General features: G+C 54.3%; 1 protein-coding gene across 3 annotated transcripts in view; it reads left to right on the forward strand.

Annotated features, from left to right (window-relative positions):
* The window catches only part of RNF220 (ring finger protein 220), a 217,004-nt gene that overhangs the window by 196,912 nt on the left and 2,381 nt on the right, over window positions 1–17,711 (forward strand). The window contains exons 1-8 of one of the 3 annotated variants that reach the window (XM_068539751.1): window positions 98–252; window positions 391–433; window positions 4,173–4,294; window positions 4,660–4,792; window positions 13,012–13,108; window positions 13,312–13,398; window positions 13,538–13,593; window positions 13,710–13,788. In XM_068539751.1, the coding sequence (XP_068395852.1) occupies window positions 199–252; window positions 391–433; window positions 4,173–4,294; window positions 4,660–4,792; window positions 13,012–13,108; window positions 13,312–13,398; window positions 13,538–13,593; window positions 13,710–13,788 (671 nt within the window). In that variant the 5' untranslated portion in view covers window positions 98–198. Of the gene's footprint in view, window positions 1–97; window positions 253–390; window positions 434–4,172; window positions 4,295–4,659; window positions 4,793–13,011; window positions 13,109–13,311; window positions 13,399–13,537; window positions 13,594–13,709; window positions 13,789–17,711 lie in introns of those variants that run through there. The other 2 variants (XM_068539749.1, XM_068539750.1) reach the window with 2 other exon arrangements.

A 17,711-nucleotide genomic window follows, 5' to 3' on the forward strand; every position in this document is an offset into this window, starting at 1 on the left:
GTCACGTGATCAAGGCCAACATGGCCGCCGCCGCCGCTGGGAGCTGAGGTGCCGCCGCCGCCGGGCAGCCGGGGGGAATCCGCCCGCATCGCCGCCCTCGCCGGCCGGGCGGCCGCGGGGCCCGGAGCGCCGGAGGCCGGGGCTGGGGCGGCACCGCGCGGCGGCCACGGGGTCCCGCTAGAGCAGCCTCCGGCGGCTATGCCGAGGGCCCGGAGCGGCCAGCGGAGCAGGGGGGCCGGCGGGAGGGAGGAAGTAGGTTTGTTTACGGGCTGTTTGGGGCGGGGCAGGTCTGGACCGGGGGCTGGGGCTGGGGCTGGGGCGGGGGTCGGGACTCCAGGCCGCGCTGACACTCTCTTCTCTTTTTTGCATTTGCCCGGGATCTTTTCCCAGACCTTCTTGCGAGTGCGAGCCAACCGGCAGACCCGACTGAATGGTGAGTCTTGCGCGGCCCCTCCCTCCGCCCCACCCCCGGCCTCCTCCCTCCCTCACTGCCTGCAGTTCCTGACTTCCCTGGGTCTCTTCGACATTAGGGCCCACTGGCTTCTTCACAGTCACAGCGTCTGAGTATGTGCTGACCAAGGCGGCCGCCCTCAGTTTCTCCATCTGTCTAGTGGAGGTTATGGTCCCCAGCTCTTGCGTGAGCCTCTCTAGGCCTTGAAGAACCTTGGGGGTCAGTAAGTGCCAGAGAATGAGAAACAAGCCACACAATTCCACGCGGGAGCTCAGTTTTGAATTTGCAAACTGCTGGGACCTCACTGTACAAGCCGGCAGGGCGCTGAGAATGTTTTTCTTCCAGTTTTTAATCAGTGCCCAGTAGTGTGAATACAGCCTCTCTGCTGAGACTTGACAATGCAGTGAGATCTGGAGTTCCCACGGCAACAGGAACTAACTCATCCCAGGGCTTTTTGAGTTATCAGTCGGCCCACATTTCACAAAGGTGATCAGCGTGGGCTCGACAGCTCTTAGAGGCCTTCTCTGAAAGCACTCCGTGTATGTACTACCTGGCAGGCCACCATTCCCCCCCCCCCCCCCCCCCCCCGCCCCGCGCCCCTTTTGGATTCAAACCTCTGGAACATTCCTATTTGCTGAACACAATTGAATGATCTAGTGTTTTGTGCTGGGTAGGGTGTGGTATATATGGGGGTTGTCTGTAAGGGGCTTGGGGGTCTCTAGGCCAACTGGTGAGTGAGGCCATGGATGTTCAAGGTCCCCAGTTCCTGCCACTTGGTTTCTGCTGGGAGGCTGAGCCCCAGACTGGGAAAAGGAGAGCATTTATCATGGGCCGGCACTATGTTAAGCACCTTTATCATAACTGAGAGGGAGTGTTAACACACATTTTATAGATGAGGAAACTGAGGCTGGGAGAGGTGAAGGTGATTTGTTTAAAACCACACAGCTGGGATGTAACTGAGCCATGGTTTGAACTGGTTTGTTTACTTCCAAAGCCTGTGCTTCTTGGACTATGCCATGCTACCTCCTTGGCAATACTTTGACTTGTCCTACTCAGTGGAAGCCTCTAGGTAGGGAGCAAACTTTTCCTATCATGTTTTAGTAAGCTTAGTTCAGGACTTAGAAGATGAATGGCAAGAAAATAAACCTGAATTGCTTATCTGAGAATTTCCAGGTGATGCCCAATCCATCAGGGACTTTCCTGGGACTACAAGGAATTTTCTGGCATGGGTGGCCTGGGCAAGGAGAGCATCCAGTATCATGCTTTCCTTGGCAATCCTATGAGATTCATTCCTTTATTCAATTATCAGTGTCTGTCATAGTCTCCTTCTTACCAGAGAGGCACTCCCTTGAGCTTTAGGCCGGGTAGGGGAGGAACCTTTGTACTGGCGCACTGCTCCATACAGGCTTCTAGAAGTTTCAGGGTACCTTGCTCACTGCCTTTCTGATATCTAGCATCCCTTCTCCATCCTAGCCCTGCCTCTAGAGCAGTGGTCCCCAACGTTTTTGGCACCAGGGACTGGTTTTGTGTAAGACAGTTTTTCCACAGACTGGGGCGGGGGTGGGGGGTGGGGGGGAAGGATGGTTTCAGGATGAGTCAAGCGCATTACATTTATTGTGCACTTTATTTCTATTACTATTACATTGTAACATATAATGAAGTAATTACACAACTCACCATAATGCAGAATCAGTGGGAGCTCTGAGCTTATTTTCCTGCAACTAGATGGTCCCATCTGGGGGTGATGGAACCACCTCAGCTCCACCTCAGATCATCAGACATTAGATTCTCATAAGGAGTGCACCACCTAGATCCCTCGCATGCGCAGTTCACAGTAGGGTTCGCGCTTCTGTGAGAATCTAGTACTGCTCCTGATCTGACAGGAGGCGGAGCTCAAGCCATAATTCGACCAATGGGGAGCGGCTGTAAATACAGATGAAGCCTCCCTCACTCACCCACCGCTCACCTCCTCCTGTGTGGCCCGGTTCCTAACACGCCATGGACTGGTACTGGTCCATGGCCTGGGGGTTGGGGACCCCTGCTCTAGGGTGTCAAGATGGCCCAAGCCTGAGAGTCCAAGGGTTAGGGAAGTCAAGGTGAAGGAGTCTAGATCTTTGTCCACAAAATCAAGCAGGGCACCAGAACATAGTCACATCTCCTATAGTGAGAGCACAGGAAATTGAAGAGACGGGCCAGGCTGCAGACCACGGTTTCTCAAACTCCATGCTCAGTCCTGGTGGGATGGTGGCTTTCTTGATGATTTGGCTCTTTCTAGGGCTACTCTGTTTTAGGGTTGGAGTAGCTCCCTGCCTCAGACCCTCAACAGGCAGGAGCCCCAAGTGCATATTCTTGCTGACCTAGCACACTCACAGGATCAATCTTTGTTGATGCTGATCAGTTGGGGGCACTCGGGACAGGAAAGCCTTCTAAGCTATGGAGTCAGGCCTGGTTTCCTATGCTGCCCTTGCCACTTTTTAGCTACCTGGACAACTGCCTTGACTATCTTTTTCTGTTAAAATGGATAATACAACCTAGTTTCTGGATATAGAATAAAATGAGCTACCTTGTATAAGGTATTTGGCTCTGAACCTTACACACAATTGAAGCTCTAAACTGTAACTTATCGACTCTCACCTGCATCACCTTTCACCTGTGTCTCGCTCCCTAAACTGCATTGATGAGCTTTCCACCAGGGTCAGTATCCACAGGAAGTTCTTTCTGGCCTTGCGGTGGGGAACCCTTCCCTCCTTGGCTGGCTCCACCCCTATCCCCACCCCAGTCAGTCTGGTCTCAGAGTGGCTAGCTCTACTTCTACTGATGCATCACAGGAGGGGACAGAGGGAACAGAGTCCCTTGTTTTGACCCCTTCCTGCTTCAGTGACAGGAGGGCTGCAGAGAGGGATTAGTGAGCTAATTAGAAATGATTGTATCTCTCAGCATTAATTAGCAGTGCTGTGGGCTTGCAGCGTGCACTTTGGAATTGAGCCCCCTGCGGGACAGCATGGCAGGGAGCCCTCTGCCTCGAGGGCCTGCCAGCCCCTCCGCACTGATTAGAAATGATGGAACAGGTTTGGGTAGGCACAGTAAGGGCTACCCTCTCAAGGTATCTGGGCTGTCTGACTCAGATCCTCTATACCTTTATGACTGGGCCTCAGTCTCCTCTTCTGTAAAATGGGACCAGTGGACATGAGAGAAATTCTCACTGGGGTAATTCTACATAGGACAGTAAGGGCTGTACCTCAGGGCTCTTGGCCCAGGAACAAAGGGGTTTTAACTGATAAGTGAACAGCAGGCCAAATCAGGCCCCTGGAGGGACCTTGGATTCTAGCCAAGAAATGTTCTCTAAAGTTATGCTTCTTGACTCTAAAAGAGCGTATGGTCTTGGCCTTCTGGGGAGACACATAGCAAGTGCCAAGGAGAGCATCTTTGCTCACTGGATTCATTGAGCACTGCAGGTAGGAAGGTAAGGGTTGAGCTTGAGCCAGCTGTGGCCAAAGAGTGGACACTTCGCTGGCCTCGCACCAATCTCCTCCCCAGGTGCTCTTGGCAAGGTCCAGTCCCCAAAGGAGCCGAAGGTGCTGCATGATGAGGGCCAGATGAGGCACTGAACAAAAGGGCTAATGGCTGGCAGGAGGTCAGGATGTGTCAGCTCCACTGGGACCTTGGGAACTACAGTGACCGTCTGCCTGTTCTATGCTTTGTTTTCGGTTTCTCCATGCAGCTCGGATTGGGAAAATGAAACGGAGGAAGCAAGATGAAGGGCAGGTATGTCCCCTGTGCAGCCGCCCCCTGGCAGGATCGGAGCAGGAGATGAGTAGGCATGTGGAGCATTGCCTTTCTAAGGTAGAGGGGCCATCACCACCTACCTCCCCTCCCCTCCCCTCCTTCCCCTGACACTAGCTGCTGACTGCCTCCAGATCTATGGGCTGTTGGGGTCTCCCTGTGGTCTCAGCAGCTTCTTCCTCTCTGTTCTTTGCTCTCTTCCTTTGCTTTCGCTCTCCCACTCCTCCCCTGGGGCTCCAGTGGAAAATTATTGGGGAAAAGCCCAGGTCTTTGACCTCTAGATTCGTTTACTTCAAAGGAGCCCTAGAGCTGGGGGCCTGTGGGGCACACTGCAGCTTGGGGCTAGGGCTGTGCCTTCCTTGCAGGCCCTGGGGAGCAGGTAGGGATGGCCTGGGACCCGCATGATCCTGCTCTGCTCTTCACAGAGGGAAGGCTCCTGCATGGCTGAGGATGATGCCGTGGACATCGAGCATGAGAACAGCAACCGCTTTGAGGAGTATGAGTGGTGCGGGCAGAAGCGGATACGGGCCACCACTCTCCTGGAAGGTGGTTTCCGAGGTACAAGCAGCTGACACATAGGCAGTGGCACTCTGGTGGCCAGGCCTCTGCTGGGTATCCATCTGTTGGGAGCCAAGAGGCCAGGGCTGGTGGCTGGTCATCCATTCCACCACGTGCGAGCTGCTGCTGGCGGGGCTCCTTTGTGACCGTGCTGCCTGCCTGTGATGTGCATATTAAAATGGATGTATTTGGGTGGGGAAATGGAACTGTGAGGCTGCAAGCTAGGAGTGACGAGGGGGTCTCTCAGCCTCGGGTGATGCATTGAAGGTGACAGCCAAGCCACGTTAGCACCTGCATAAAATATTAAAGGGACGGTTATACATTTATCACTCCATCCCTCTTAAGGCTGATAAATGAGAATCCAGCAACCTGCTGTACACCTCCAGCACTGGGGGCCCCGAGGGCTTCCAGGCAAACACATTGGATTCCCCCCGCCACCCCCCCGCTCCTCCACCTCGGCCCCATGTCAGGGAAATCAGTTACAGAGGAGAGGGTGAGTTATGGCAAAATTTGACCTCCCATGAGCTTCATTGGTGAATCTAATTTTAGCTCTGATCCCATCTCTTCTCCCTGGGCACCCTCTGCCCTGAAGCAAGAGGGGCCTGTGCCCAGCTGCTCCCTGCTTCCCTGGGACTCTCCCCTGCTGCTGCAGAGGACTCTGCAGGACCCTGCCCAGACCCACTACCTACTTGGCTCCTTGGAGAGATATAGCTTGGCCCAGTGGAAGTCCCCCACCCCCACCAGGTCAAATAGCAGACTGGTAGGTGCCCAGGGTCGGTGTCCTCTTGTCAAAGCCTTCTGCCTTGGGCAGGGCAAAGGGGGAGCTGTCAGCCTCCCAGCCTCCAGCTCTTCTCTCTTTCTGTGCACAAGCACAGCTGGCACTGCAGCTTGTGGTCATTAAGTGAGCCAGTCTGCTTCCCATCTGCCTCCAGTTCTCTGGGCAACACCCTTGGGAGTATTGCTGTGTCTGGTCCCTGGGGAATCTCACAGCAGCTGGGAGGAGGGTCTCTGCCTCATTGGGGGCAGTGCTTCTCGGGCTGGTGCTGAGGAGTGGTCCCCACAGTGCCATCCAGGGCAGACTGGCTACATGAAGGGGCCACGAGCCCAGGTGTGGCGTTATGCTTCTGGGCTTCTCTGATATTGCCCAAGTGTTTGGGGACAAGCCAAAGTGTAAATCAGGAAGGTTAATCAGGCCAAACCGTTTCCCGATCCTGAGCGCTGAGGTGGGAGGATGTCCGTTTGCCATTTCACTCTGGTCCCATCCTGGAGTTTCCGAGTGTCTGAGGCCCAGGGAGGATGAGCAGCAAAGCCCAGGGTCCAGTGACTTGTACACACAGGTGTCTGTTCCAGGGGCAGTTCCAGGATGCCACTCTGGGTTCGCTCTGTTGGGTGGCTGCAGATTTTCATATCTTCCATTACCGCGGCAAGTTTTTAGTCAGGTTTCTTGGCACAGAACTGGACCTGGTGGCTTCTGGGCACCAGACAGGGCTTAGGGGGATGAAGCTGCATGGGGCCTGCTGCTACAACCAAGTATTTCCCAGGTGCTGGGACGCACTTGCAGAGCGGGTGTGAGGGGCTCTTCAGCCCTATGGGCGGGTGTCAGTTTTCCCTGAGTGTTTACACTGTGAGGTGGTTCTTTTCAAGAATTCCTGAGAGGAGTTCAAAGGGGGCTTTTCTTTGAGCGATTTGGAGAGCGAGAATGAGAGTGAGACTTGAAGAGGGAATGGGGCCGGAGGTGCCTTTATCTGCAGAGAATTGCTCCGGCTTTCCTGATAGAAGCTGCTGCCGCCTCTTAAACAGCTTAGTGCAGTCAAAAGACAGGCAGACTTGAAAGGCTGTTTTACAGCGAGATCAGCAGGGGCCACGAGGCAGAGAGCAGGGCGCAGTGGAGCGGAGGAGGCTGAGGCTCCTCGGTGGGGGGTGCTATCAAAGGAGGCCCTGTCTGATCCTGACCGCCTCTGCCCCCGAAACCCTGTCTGCAGGAGCTGGCCATCTGTCAGTCTACCCTCCTTGGCCAGGACCGATAGGCCCCAACTCTTGGGGGGTTGGGTGTGGCCCCGCCAGGCGGGCTGGTGTCAGTGTAGCGCATTGATCGCCCGCCGGGCGGGCTGGGCTGCAAGCCGGGCAGCGCGTGCTTAATGTGATTGAAAGGCAGTTAAAATGGCGGTGACCTTTTCAGGAGGAATTAGATTGCCTGCCAAGACCGGTTAGAGGGAGTGATAACGCTGGCTGAAGAAGCTGCCCAGCCGACTTCAGAGAGAGGGAGCAGAGGCAGGATGAGCAGACGAGTGGTGAGGCCCATTTAAGCCGAGCTGTGCATGCTGACAGAACAGAGATTGCTGTCCTTGTTAGATATGAAAGAATTGCAGATAAGTTCCTGTATCCGATCACCCCCTATCCCTCCTCCCAGACCAGGACCCCTTCATCATCCTCAGCAAAGCTTCCCACCAGGCCCACTGGGAGATGGTCTGTTGGAGCAAATCGGTTTCCTTGAATGTATTCTGCCGTGGAACCAGTGAACAAGCAAGAGTTTTTGGTGGGACACTTGGCTGAGGGGAATGGGCCTTGGAGATGGGGCCTGTGGTTACTGAGGGTGAGGCCCAGATTGCTTAGGCCTGGGAGTACTTGGAATTGGTATTTTAGGACAAAACGAAGGACCCGACAGAACAGGTAAGCACTCAGATAGGTCCAGCTGGAAGTGGATCTTTAAGAGTCTGAAGGAAGAGATAAAGTTTTCAAGAGAGTAGTTTGGAAGAAACTTTCAGTGACTAGGAAACGCTCTGGCCTTCTCAGTTCTCAGAGACACCCTGGGCTGCGTGCCTAAGCTGTTGATTGTCCTCTCTGAACCTTAGGTTTGCTAACCTGCTAGTGCTGTTTCTCCCCACCCAGAGTTAATAACTGCATAAAGGGCAGCACATGGACCCTAGTACTTCACCAACATTCCCCTAAAAGAGCTCAACAGTTAGGGAAGAAAGACGCTCTTCTGGTGCCCTATGCCAGCCCTGGGCAGAGCAAGGGACCTCTAGGCTGGGCCACAGCAGAAACCTAATTATATAGCCCTTGGGGACAAACCTGCTCCTGCCTATAGTCAAAGGAGGTATGTGATGAATGAGCCCCAGCTCTCCTCATTGCCTGTCACCAGCTCCTGGGTCCCGGAGAAGAGACTTGTGGTGGGAGCTTTGGTCCCTCCTGTTTTGGTTGCCAGTGAAAGTTCACCCAGCTGGATTGGGGGAGCCTGGAGCTCATCATATCTGGAATGGACAGGCTGGAGAGAGAATATGGAATGGTTGGCTTCAGATAAGGTCACAGTGATGTGGTGGGCACATGAGTGGCGAGATGGAGGGATTTCCCAGGAGGCAGCACAGGAAGTGGAAGGTGCTGCAACTCCATCTTTGAGCCCTGGAGGGAAATGCATCCCTGGAATCCAGCACTGAGCCCCTTTGAATCAAACAGGTGGAGGACAGGGATGATACTAAGAGAACCCACTGTCCAGGGCCTCTGCCCTGCCCCAGTCCTGGCCTAGGGACTGCATCTTTCTTGAGTTCTTGCCTTAGATTTAGGCTGGTTCCATGTGGCCTGGGATGAGATGCCATGGAGAGGACAGGCAGGGCAGCTGTGGCACAGGTCTTTTAACTGGCTGTTGCTTGATAAAACTTCAGCTCCAGATTATGGGTCAAGGGGTTGAGAGGTGTTCTGAGCCCAGGGGCATGGAGAAATTGGCCTGGCTGTAGCTGCTGCCTCCTTTGCCGTGTTGGTTTCCAAAAGATGGGAGCCCCAGATGCTAAAAATGTCCCCCAGCGCAGCCCTGCTGCTGGGTGCAGTCAGTGACAGGTGTTGGAACAGCCGACTGCTGCAGGCAGTGTTGGAATGGAGAGTGTTAGGGCTGCCACCTTCTGCCTCCTTACCACCTTTAGTTATAACTGTTGGCTGCTGGGAGGGGCGAGGAGAGGTGGCAAGGAGCAGGGCACCTTCTTGTCCCCTGTGGCGACTGTCGGGATTTAATCGCCTTTTGGAACACAATTGTTAAGCCAGGACAGGGGGAGTACAGGCAGAAGGAGTAAGTATCAATGGTTTTAAACGGCGTCTGTCTCTCTACGTCTCTCCTGACGTGAGGCAGTGAAACACGTTATCGAGGAGGCCCGGAAAGTGGCTAAGTGCGTTTGACACACGCCAACTCCCTGCCTCCACACTGGATAATTGCATTGTCAACTGTTCAGCGAGGTGGCAGGTGACACTGCAGGCCGATTGATTGTCCCGCATCGCAGCTCCCCAGACTGTCAGCTCCCCAATCGATGGCGTTTACACAAGACACCGTAACTGCATCTGTAACTAATTCCAGTGTAAAACTCTCCGGAAGCTGCTGCTTTGCACCACCACCCTCAAACCACACCTTTGGAGAGCACAGGCCTCCAGAGGCCCCAGGACTCCTTTCTCCCTGGGCTCTGGTTTTGTTGGGAGCAGCAGGTGAGGAAATCGACGGCTCCTTTTTTGTGGTTTCATGTTCCAGGACGTTACTGCCCCCAGTAAGCGGGCATCTCCAGTTTCTCAATCGATTATCTGATCAATTGATCAAATTAACGCTGATTTTTTTCTCTCTCTCTCTTTGACCTAAGAAAAAAGGAGTTTATGAGAGGGGGGTCGTTTTTATAAAATTTAGGCTTTGCTTATCATATATGTACTTAACCCTCTCCCTTTCTATCGCTAGTGTCCAGTTGGAGGTTTTTTGCACCGCCCGTCCTCCCAGGACCAGGCTCCCGCTGCTGAGCATCACTGACTCTCAGGCTTAGTCTGCCTGTGGGCAGCAGCCCAGCCCTTTGTGCCACAATACAGTGGGGCTGAGCCTCAGCAAGGCGGCCTCCCTGGTGACTAAAGGGTACTCTGGGTCATCTTGCAGGTCCCAGGGGCAGAGTCCCTTCCCTGGATAGTAGCATCAGGAGTGGCAGCTTGCCTGTTATCCCCAGAGCTGCACAGAACAGGAGCCAGAGGCTTGGAAAGGAGTACTCTGTGCCATCTTGCCTCTGAGTACTGGCTTGGGATGTTCCAGCAGCTGAGAACATAAAATGACTGGAGCCTTCTTCTCAAATCGGTTGGGGGGGGGGGGGGCGCAAGCTGGCAGGGGCGCTGTCTGCATAAAACGGCTTTATGGCCGTTTCTTTTTATTATGATTCTGCCAGAAGTCAGCAAGTGACATTTCATTAAGAAAATAAAGTTTAATGTGCTGGGAAGGAGGTTGGAGCTGGCTGGGGCAGCACAAGAGTGAAATTGGTGGTGGCAGCCTGTTCTGAACACCTGTGGGGGTAGGGAGAGGTTCCCAACATCTGTCTCTGCTGGGGGATGGGGTCAGTGTCAGAGGAAACTGCTCAGACCAGAGACAGGCCTTTTCCTTGGCAAACAAGATGTGTTGTGCTCTCCATCCTGCCAGGCTGGTCAAGGCAGCAGAAGGTCGTGGCTCACCCGAGAGCTGGGGTCTGAGAGGGAGGGTTGTGGCCTGAGAGGTTTCTCCAGGCCACCAGCTAATCAGGCCTTGGCTTTCTGGCACAGGGCTCCCAGGACCTGATAGAACAGCATTGTTGGCAGTAAGCCATTACTGCTCGGGTGTGTTGTATGGCACCCTCTGTGGGCCTGGCCAGCTCTGTGCTGGATGACGCTGAGATCACAGACTTGGGCTTTCATTCTGGTAAGGGACAGTGACAATACGTGGTAATAAATACGATTTTGGAGTTGCACAGGAGCCTGGATGGACGCCACGGAAGGGACCCCTATGCAGAAATGTGTGGGGACGTCTCGTCCACACTCAGCACCTTGAGGGTAGGAATCAGGTCTGGAAACACTGTCCTCAGTGTCAAGCCAGGCAGAGGGTGAGTTCGATAAAGGTTGAGAGAATGTTGAGGTGAGTTCATTCAGGAAGTATTTACAGAGCAACTACCATGTGTAGGCACTATGAATAGAAGGCATGATTGAGAAGAGTCAGACTCGCAGAGCGAGCAGGAATTTGTTCTGTAGACCAAGAGGGAGATGTTTCTAGGCAGAGATAACAGGAAGTACAAAGGCATGGGGGCATGAGAAAACATGCAGGACTTGGGAAACCACAATAGCTATGTTCCACTGGAGTACAAGACCTGGTTCAGGCCTGCTAGGCAATGAGACTGCAGAGATAAGGACTTTGGCCACTGGGCTGCTTTATGTGTTGAGAAGCTAGGACTTTTCCTGGCAGTTTGGCGGTGCCCGGTTTTCTCAGCTGTGCCATGGGAGCCATACTGGGCTGAGGAGTGGTGCCAGGATTCTCAGCTTTGCTTCTCACCCACCCAAAAGGCAGGGCTGGGCAGGGTCAGGCAGGCCCTGGCTAAGCCAAGGATGTGAGGCTGACTGCTGAGCTGCATGTACTTGGGGGAGGGAGGTTGGCAGAGCTCGGGAGGCGCAGGCTGTAAGTGAACCTGACGGCCACATTCTGATTGATGGCGGAGTTTGTCTCCCAAACTGTCAGAGGGTTTATAGACCCACAAGGCAGGAATTGCTTGTCAGGACACTTGGCCATGAACAGTAGACAGGGCTGTAACTTGGTGTTTTCTCAGCTTAATGGCCCCGCTGCTGACCTGCCTGCTGCCTCGAGTTTGTTGGTGCCTCAGTGTGGAGGGCAGATGAGGACTGGCAGGGAGGGGTGGAGCCTGGGCAGTGCCTGGCCTCTCTCTTTCCCTGGTGCTGCTTACCTCTGGGATGGATGGAACCTTTGTGAGACCAGAGACCAGAGGTGCAGGAGGGAGAAGAAGGATCAGGAAGAAAGTGCTTTTGAAATGGGCTTGAAAGGTGGAGAACATTCCAGATGGAGGGGAGAGCATGAGCAGGACACGGTGACGTTTGAGGTGCAGTAAGTAGTCTATCCGTATATGTGGAGCTTATGGAGTGAAGTGAGAGAAAGAGGGAAGGTGGAGAAGTGGGGGCATCCGGAGCTTAGCGGGTCTAACTGAGGAGCTGGGACTTGGTCGTGCATGCAGAGGGGAGCTGCAGACACTGCTGGAGCAGGGAAAAGGAGGGTCAGAGCTCTAAGGTGACAGGGTGAAGGAACAGGCGAGAGGCGTGACAACCCGTTACCTGTCTATTGCCCTGATGAGCGTGTTAAGACCCTGGAAGTGGGAAGAATGAACAAGAAATGTCTGAGATCATGAGGCAGAACCCTGAACTGCTTCACACCTCTGATTCCACTCAACCCAGATCCCATCGCTTTCAGCCCCTTTTGTTCCCGGCAGGGCTGTTCCACTGGCTCATGAGATGTGGTCTGAGATGGGGACCACTGGGAGAAGACACGGGCGGGGAGGGAGAAGCAGCTTTGTGGTCACTGGCCCTGGGCCATCAGGAAGGGTGGTCCTGGGAGTCAGACCACATGGCAGGTGAGCGGGCCTGGAGTAGCTTCAGCAACTCAGTGCCTTACATCACCACCGCTGCCACTGGCCGAGAGTCCGCCTGTGGCTGTGCCAGATGCACCTCGGTGAGCTCAGCTGCCTGCCCGGCCCTTGGCCCTGCCTCCGCCCACCTGCTTGCCTCCATGGACTGCTTTGAGAAGCAGGTGTGCATGCTTGTCCTCCCTCGGCCATCCCTTCTTAATCCCTTTATAACTGCACTTGTCCAGGAATCTGGGCTGAGTGAGGTTGGGATGAATAATTAATGTCAGGCGCTTCAGACACCAAATATTTGAACAGCTGCCTGGTGTTTTTGCTGGCAAGGACCTGACGGCCAAAACCAGGACGTTGGCTGGGGGTCCCGCTGTATGGCTCCGACGGGCCTTTGCCAGCCTACTCTCCCTTCTGGTAGACTTGTCAGGCTGGACCCTGGGACACGGGATGCCCAGGTCCTGGGTGGGGGTGGCCTTGTAGACCTGAATGTCTCTGTCTTCTTCCTGCTCTTCTTAGACCTGGAAGACAGGTGTTCAGCAGGCCTAGACTAGGTGTCTCCTGAGGACCTGACCTAGTGTATGAATGGGCTAGTTTATAAGCAGAGACCACTTGGAGCAGGAGGCAGTGCAGAGAAGGCTGAGGTGTGCAGAGTGAAAAGGACTGAAATGTTAGTCAAGAGCACCCAAGTTTCTTGGCTCTCTATATCCCAAGCCCAAGTTTCTGTTTGGCCTTACCTAGCCCAAAACCTGACCCGTACCTAGGGAAACAGAAGGGGTACCCTTGGACTCGTCTTGCTGGCCCCAGGCCCTCCTCATATCCTGCTTCCCACAGGCTCTGGCTTCGTCATGTGCAGCGGCAAAGAGAATCCGGACAGTGATGCTGACTTGGATGTGGATGGGGATGACACTCTGGAGTATGGGAAACCACAGTATCCTTGGGGCACTGCGGGACAAGGTGGGGCTGGTGGGACGGTCCAAAGGGAATAAGAAAAGTAGCGAGCACCTCCGGTCACTCATCCACACCACCCCCCCAGGGTCAGTGTCTCAGCTTGGGCCGGGGGAGTCCTCCTGAGGATTCAAGCCTCATGGCCCACCGCAAACTAGGATCCACTGTCCTTGACCACCATGCCAGATACACGGAGGCCGACGTCATCCCCTGCACAGGCGAGGAGCCCGGTGAAGCCAAGGAGAGAGAGGCACTCCGGGGCGCAGTCCTAAAGCAAGTGTGGGCACAGGCTTGGGCGGGTGGGTTAGAGGGATGGGAAGCCCTGAGGTGGGTGTCAACCCAGTACCCGCCCTCAAGGTTATCCTGCCTGCCTTCAGGGCTCACTTCGTTCTTCCTCCTTCCTTTCCTCTAGTGGTGGCCCTCCCAGCACACGCATCACACCTGAGTTCTCTAAATGGGCCAGTGACGGTAAGTCCTGACGCAGGTTAGGAGTGATGGGGGGTGGTAGTGACTGCCTCAAGCCCAACCCCTCACCTGTGCTGCCCAGTCTGGCCAGAGTGTGAGTTGCCTCTCTGTCCCAGCAGAGATGCCATCTACCAGCAACGGTGAGAGCAGCAAGCAGGAGGCCATGCAGAAGACCTGTAAGAACAGTGACATCGAGAAGTGAGTGTTTGGCCAGGAGGGAGGCCCAGGGAACCACAGCTCAGTTGGAGGGCGAGGGGCCCTTTGCTAGCAGGAAGGCCTGCTGCCCTGGGCACACAGCCGACGGTGGGTGCTGAGCATGCCTCTGTGAATTGATCGCTGGGCCCAGGCCCTGGGAGCCTTGGTGGAGGGAGGAGCAGTCAGCCTGCCTGCCTGCCTGCCCGCCCGCTGCAGAGGCCTCCGCCCAGGGAATGTGATGTATGGCCACCCAGCCCAGCCAGCACACTTGATTCATCTCCAGTTTCTGTTTCTTAATCGGGAGCTAAATTGGTTTCATTTTTCTTGTCCCGGGTGGCGCTTGCAGTGGGTTTTAGGCAGGAGTATTGGGTCTCATCACTTCTGGTAGGAATTTTTGCCCCGTGTTCTCAGGCAGGGGAAAAGGGGATCCATTAGCACTTCCCCCAGGTTTGGGCAACCCCTGGCCTGGATCCTCAGGAGCCACCAGGATTTGAAATCAGCAGGGCACCTTAGTGCCTTTCCAGAAGCCCAGGCAAGGCCAGTTCTGGCCCCAGGAGATGGCATTGTCCAGTTCTGGCTGCCTGGAGCTGCTGCCATTGGCCATTACCTAACTCCTCACACCCACCCCTCCCTCCTCTCGAGGCTAGGTTGGCCAGGGTTAAAAGGCAGCCTCTTCATTCCAGGGCCAGTGTTCCATCTTGCCTTCTGCCAGGAGAGTGGATTGCAGGCCGGTGCAGGGCCGGGTCGGTGGCCCAGGGTCACCTCCCATTTGTTTCCCTCCATTTTGTGTTGTCATAAATTCATTCCAGCCCGTTGTGGTTGATCAGTTTATCTCGGCCAGGGCCGTGAGTGCTGCTGGCATGATGTATGGGCCGCAGCGCGGGGCCCAGCTGCCCATGAATCACCGCAGCTGCTCCATGTCAGCGCCGGAGCGGGCTGCACGGGTTCGGCGCAACCAGCTTTGTGGGGGGGGAGGAATGACGTATGGATGTTTATTTAATAATTCTCTCCTACTCCAGCTGAGTGGGGCGGGCGGGGCTGTAAGGGGCACCCACCCTCATCTGGAGGGGCTGCTCATAAATCAGAAAGACAAGATCATTAATCAGGGATGGCGCCCAAGGGGGAGGTGGGGGCCAGAACCAGTGGCCATCCATGAAGGTCCTACCCTCTGAGGGCTGGGGGAGCTGGGGACTGTCCCACCTGTGTGAGCACAGGCACCAGTGGGCAGGGCTGTCTGGGATGAACTGGGGATTGGCTCAGTCATGTGCAGAGATCTCCATTGGGTCTGGATTTGCCAAGATTAGGGCCCTTCAGTCCCCAGGATGTCTCTCTTCCCCGTACACATTATGGGTTCCCATCCTAGATCTTTTTCACAACCTAGGGAAGGAGGAAGGCAGGAAGACATGGCTTCTTCCAAGAAATTCTCCACCCCATACCCCAGAGGGGCTCAGGAATAGCTCACAACCTACCTGGGTCAGGGGCCTGGAGGATTGGATATTTCACCAGAGCAAAGAACAGAGGCCAGTTATGTGCCGAGCAAATCCAAGGGAGGGTGAGCTCTGGAATTGGATGTGGCCTTGGAGCCTTTGGAGATGGAAGTGGGAAATGGCTTCATTCTCTCCTGAAGCCCCATCCTTTTTGCCTTCCCAGCTCTAACTCATTCTCTGGTTTGGGGTTTGACAGTTAGTTTTCTACTCTGGGGTAGGCTGCCCCCAGCTCGAGGCCTTGGTTTCCCAACCTTTGAAATAACCTCGTAGGATCAGCCTGGTCCTTGGAGAGGAAGGGAACACAGCTACCCATCCTTGTCTCCTTGTCAGGAACTTACCAGCAGTCCAGGTGGGGATGGCACATAGAGCATTGGGCAAAATGCCCGGGGGAGGAGCCAGCTGTGCAAGTGCTTGTGAGGAAGGAGGGGATGGTAAAAGCTTTCCAGAGCTGGAAAGTTGAATGGATGCTCTCAGGAAATCCGCCAATGCCAGGAGGAGTTGTAGTCAGAGCCTTTCTCGGCTTCCCTGGAGAGAGGCAAGGCAGAAAGAATCATGGACCCATGGAGTGATGGATCTAGAGCATCCCTGACATAGGGACACAGCCATCAGAAAGTCACATTCTGTGTCACCGCTAGTGCCCTAAAAGAGAAAGGTCAGAGATCAAAGTTCATTGCTGCCCATGAAATGTTTCCCACCATCCTACCCATGCCCCCCCATTACCACTTACACCCAGCAGGGACAGACTACCTGTAAGCTTTCAGGCTTTCTGGGCCAACTGTCTCCCCTAAGCTGGCAAGACAGGCCACCCTAGGAGATGGTCCTTGCCCACACACCACCCTTGTGATTCTACCTCAGCTGACTGAATACACCCTTTAAACCTCAGCTCTTACCCTTTACAGCCCTCTTCCAACATTCTCAACAACTTCCTGTAAATTGCCTGTAAGATAAACTTTCCTTTCTGATTGCGGCATCTGGGGTCTTCTTGGACACAGTCTCCTTTCCCAGTGTAGCACCTTCTGCTTACTCAGAAGTGAGCCTTCCAGCCAGATGGGGCTCTAGGGCCTCTAGGCCTTGGTTCCCACTGTTCCCTCAGCCTGGAGGCCTGTCTCCTCCTGGGTGTAGCCAGTGTAGGGTAGTGGTTACTTACACAGTTACTGGTTGATCACAGAATCAGTCTGCCAGGGTTTGAATCCCATCTTCCCCACTCTGTGAACCTTGGACAGGCTACTTAATGTTTCTGTGCTTTAGTTTCTTCATATATAAAATAGGAGTATTAGGATCTCCTCATGGGGTTTTTGTGAGGTGTAAATAAGATAATTACTTTTAATCCCTCAGTACAATCCCTGGCATTTAGTAAGTGCTTAATACATTTTAGCTCTTTTATTTGTATTATTGTCATTATTATTCCCTAAAGCCTGTCTCCAGTGCCATCTTTTCTACTCCTCCAGGAAGCATTCTTCCTCCTGTGAGCCTCTCCAGGTTCTGTTGACTTGTTTTAGGAGAGGTGGGAGGGATCACTCTTTAGAATAGTCCTAGCTATTCCCTGTTCAGTATTGCAGCTCAGAGAGTCTTCAGGAAGTTGTAGGGACCTTGTGCAGGGCTTGGACTACAGGTGAGGACCAACAGGACATTTGACATGCCTAGGAAGAAGCAACCAGGAGCCCTTGAGGTAGGCTAGGACTGTAGCCCAGGGGCCTCATCAGTCCCCGCATTTCTCACTCTCCCTGGGGGTTAGACCAGCTATTTCTTCAGCAGATGTTTATTCATGCTCACGTGCCTAGTATGGGGCTAATGTTCAGAGGCAGTATTGGTGGAGTGAGCAGCTTGCCCTCAGGGAAGTGAGTCTAGCAGTGACAGGCATTTGTGGTTATACTGCTATGGTGAAGTCCAGCGCAGGGGCTGGAAGAGCACAGAAGGGGCAGCCACCATTGGGGTACTGGCTGGGGGCTTGGAAAAGGCTTCTGGGAGGAGGTGGGAACTAGGCCTGAATGATGAGATGGGACTAGTGAGTTAGGAGGTTGGGGTGATCCAGAAGAAGCAGAAAGTGCTGAGAGGCCAGTGGAGTGAAAAATGGTGGGGTGTGTGGGGAAACTCAGGAGTTTGGCATGAATGGAGCATAAAGTACGTGGCAGGGCACTGAGGGATGCAGCTGGCGGGGACCGGCCCAAGGAGGCCCTCGTAAGCTTGTGGAGAGTTTGGTGGAGCTTTATTCTGAGGTAGACGCTAAAATGTTAGAAGGAGAAGTGGTCAGGTTTGCAGAATTCTAGGTGCTAGGAGAACAGAATGGAATGAGGGGACTGGAGGCTGAGAGGCCGTTCAGGTTGGTGGCACAATCCACAGAGGAAATCATGAGCACCTGGACTAGGGGTGGTAGCTATGGAAAGAAGTGGAGATGCCAGAGATATTAGGAGCTAGATGACAGATTCTGGATGTCAGGAG

This window comes from Eschrichtius robustus, chromosome 3 (genome assembly GCF_028021215.1).
Source record: "Eschrichtius robustus isolate mEscRob2 chromosome 3, mEscRob2.pri, whole genome shotgun sequence".
In the NCBI taxonomy this organism is placed as follows: domain Eukaryota; kingdom Metazoa; phylum Chordata; class Mammalia; order Artiodactyla; family Eschrichtiidae; genus Eschrichtius; species Eschrichtius robustus.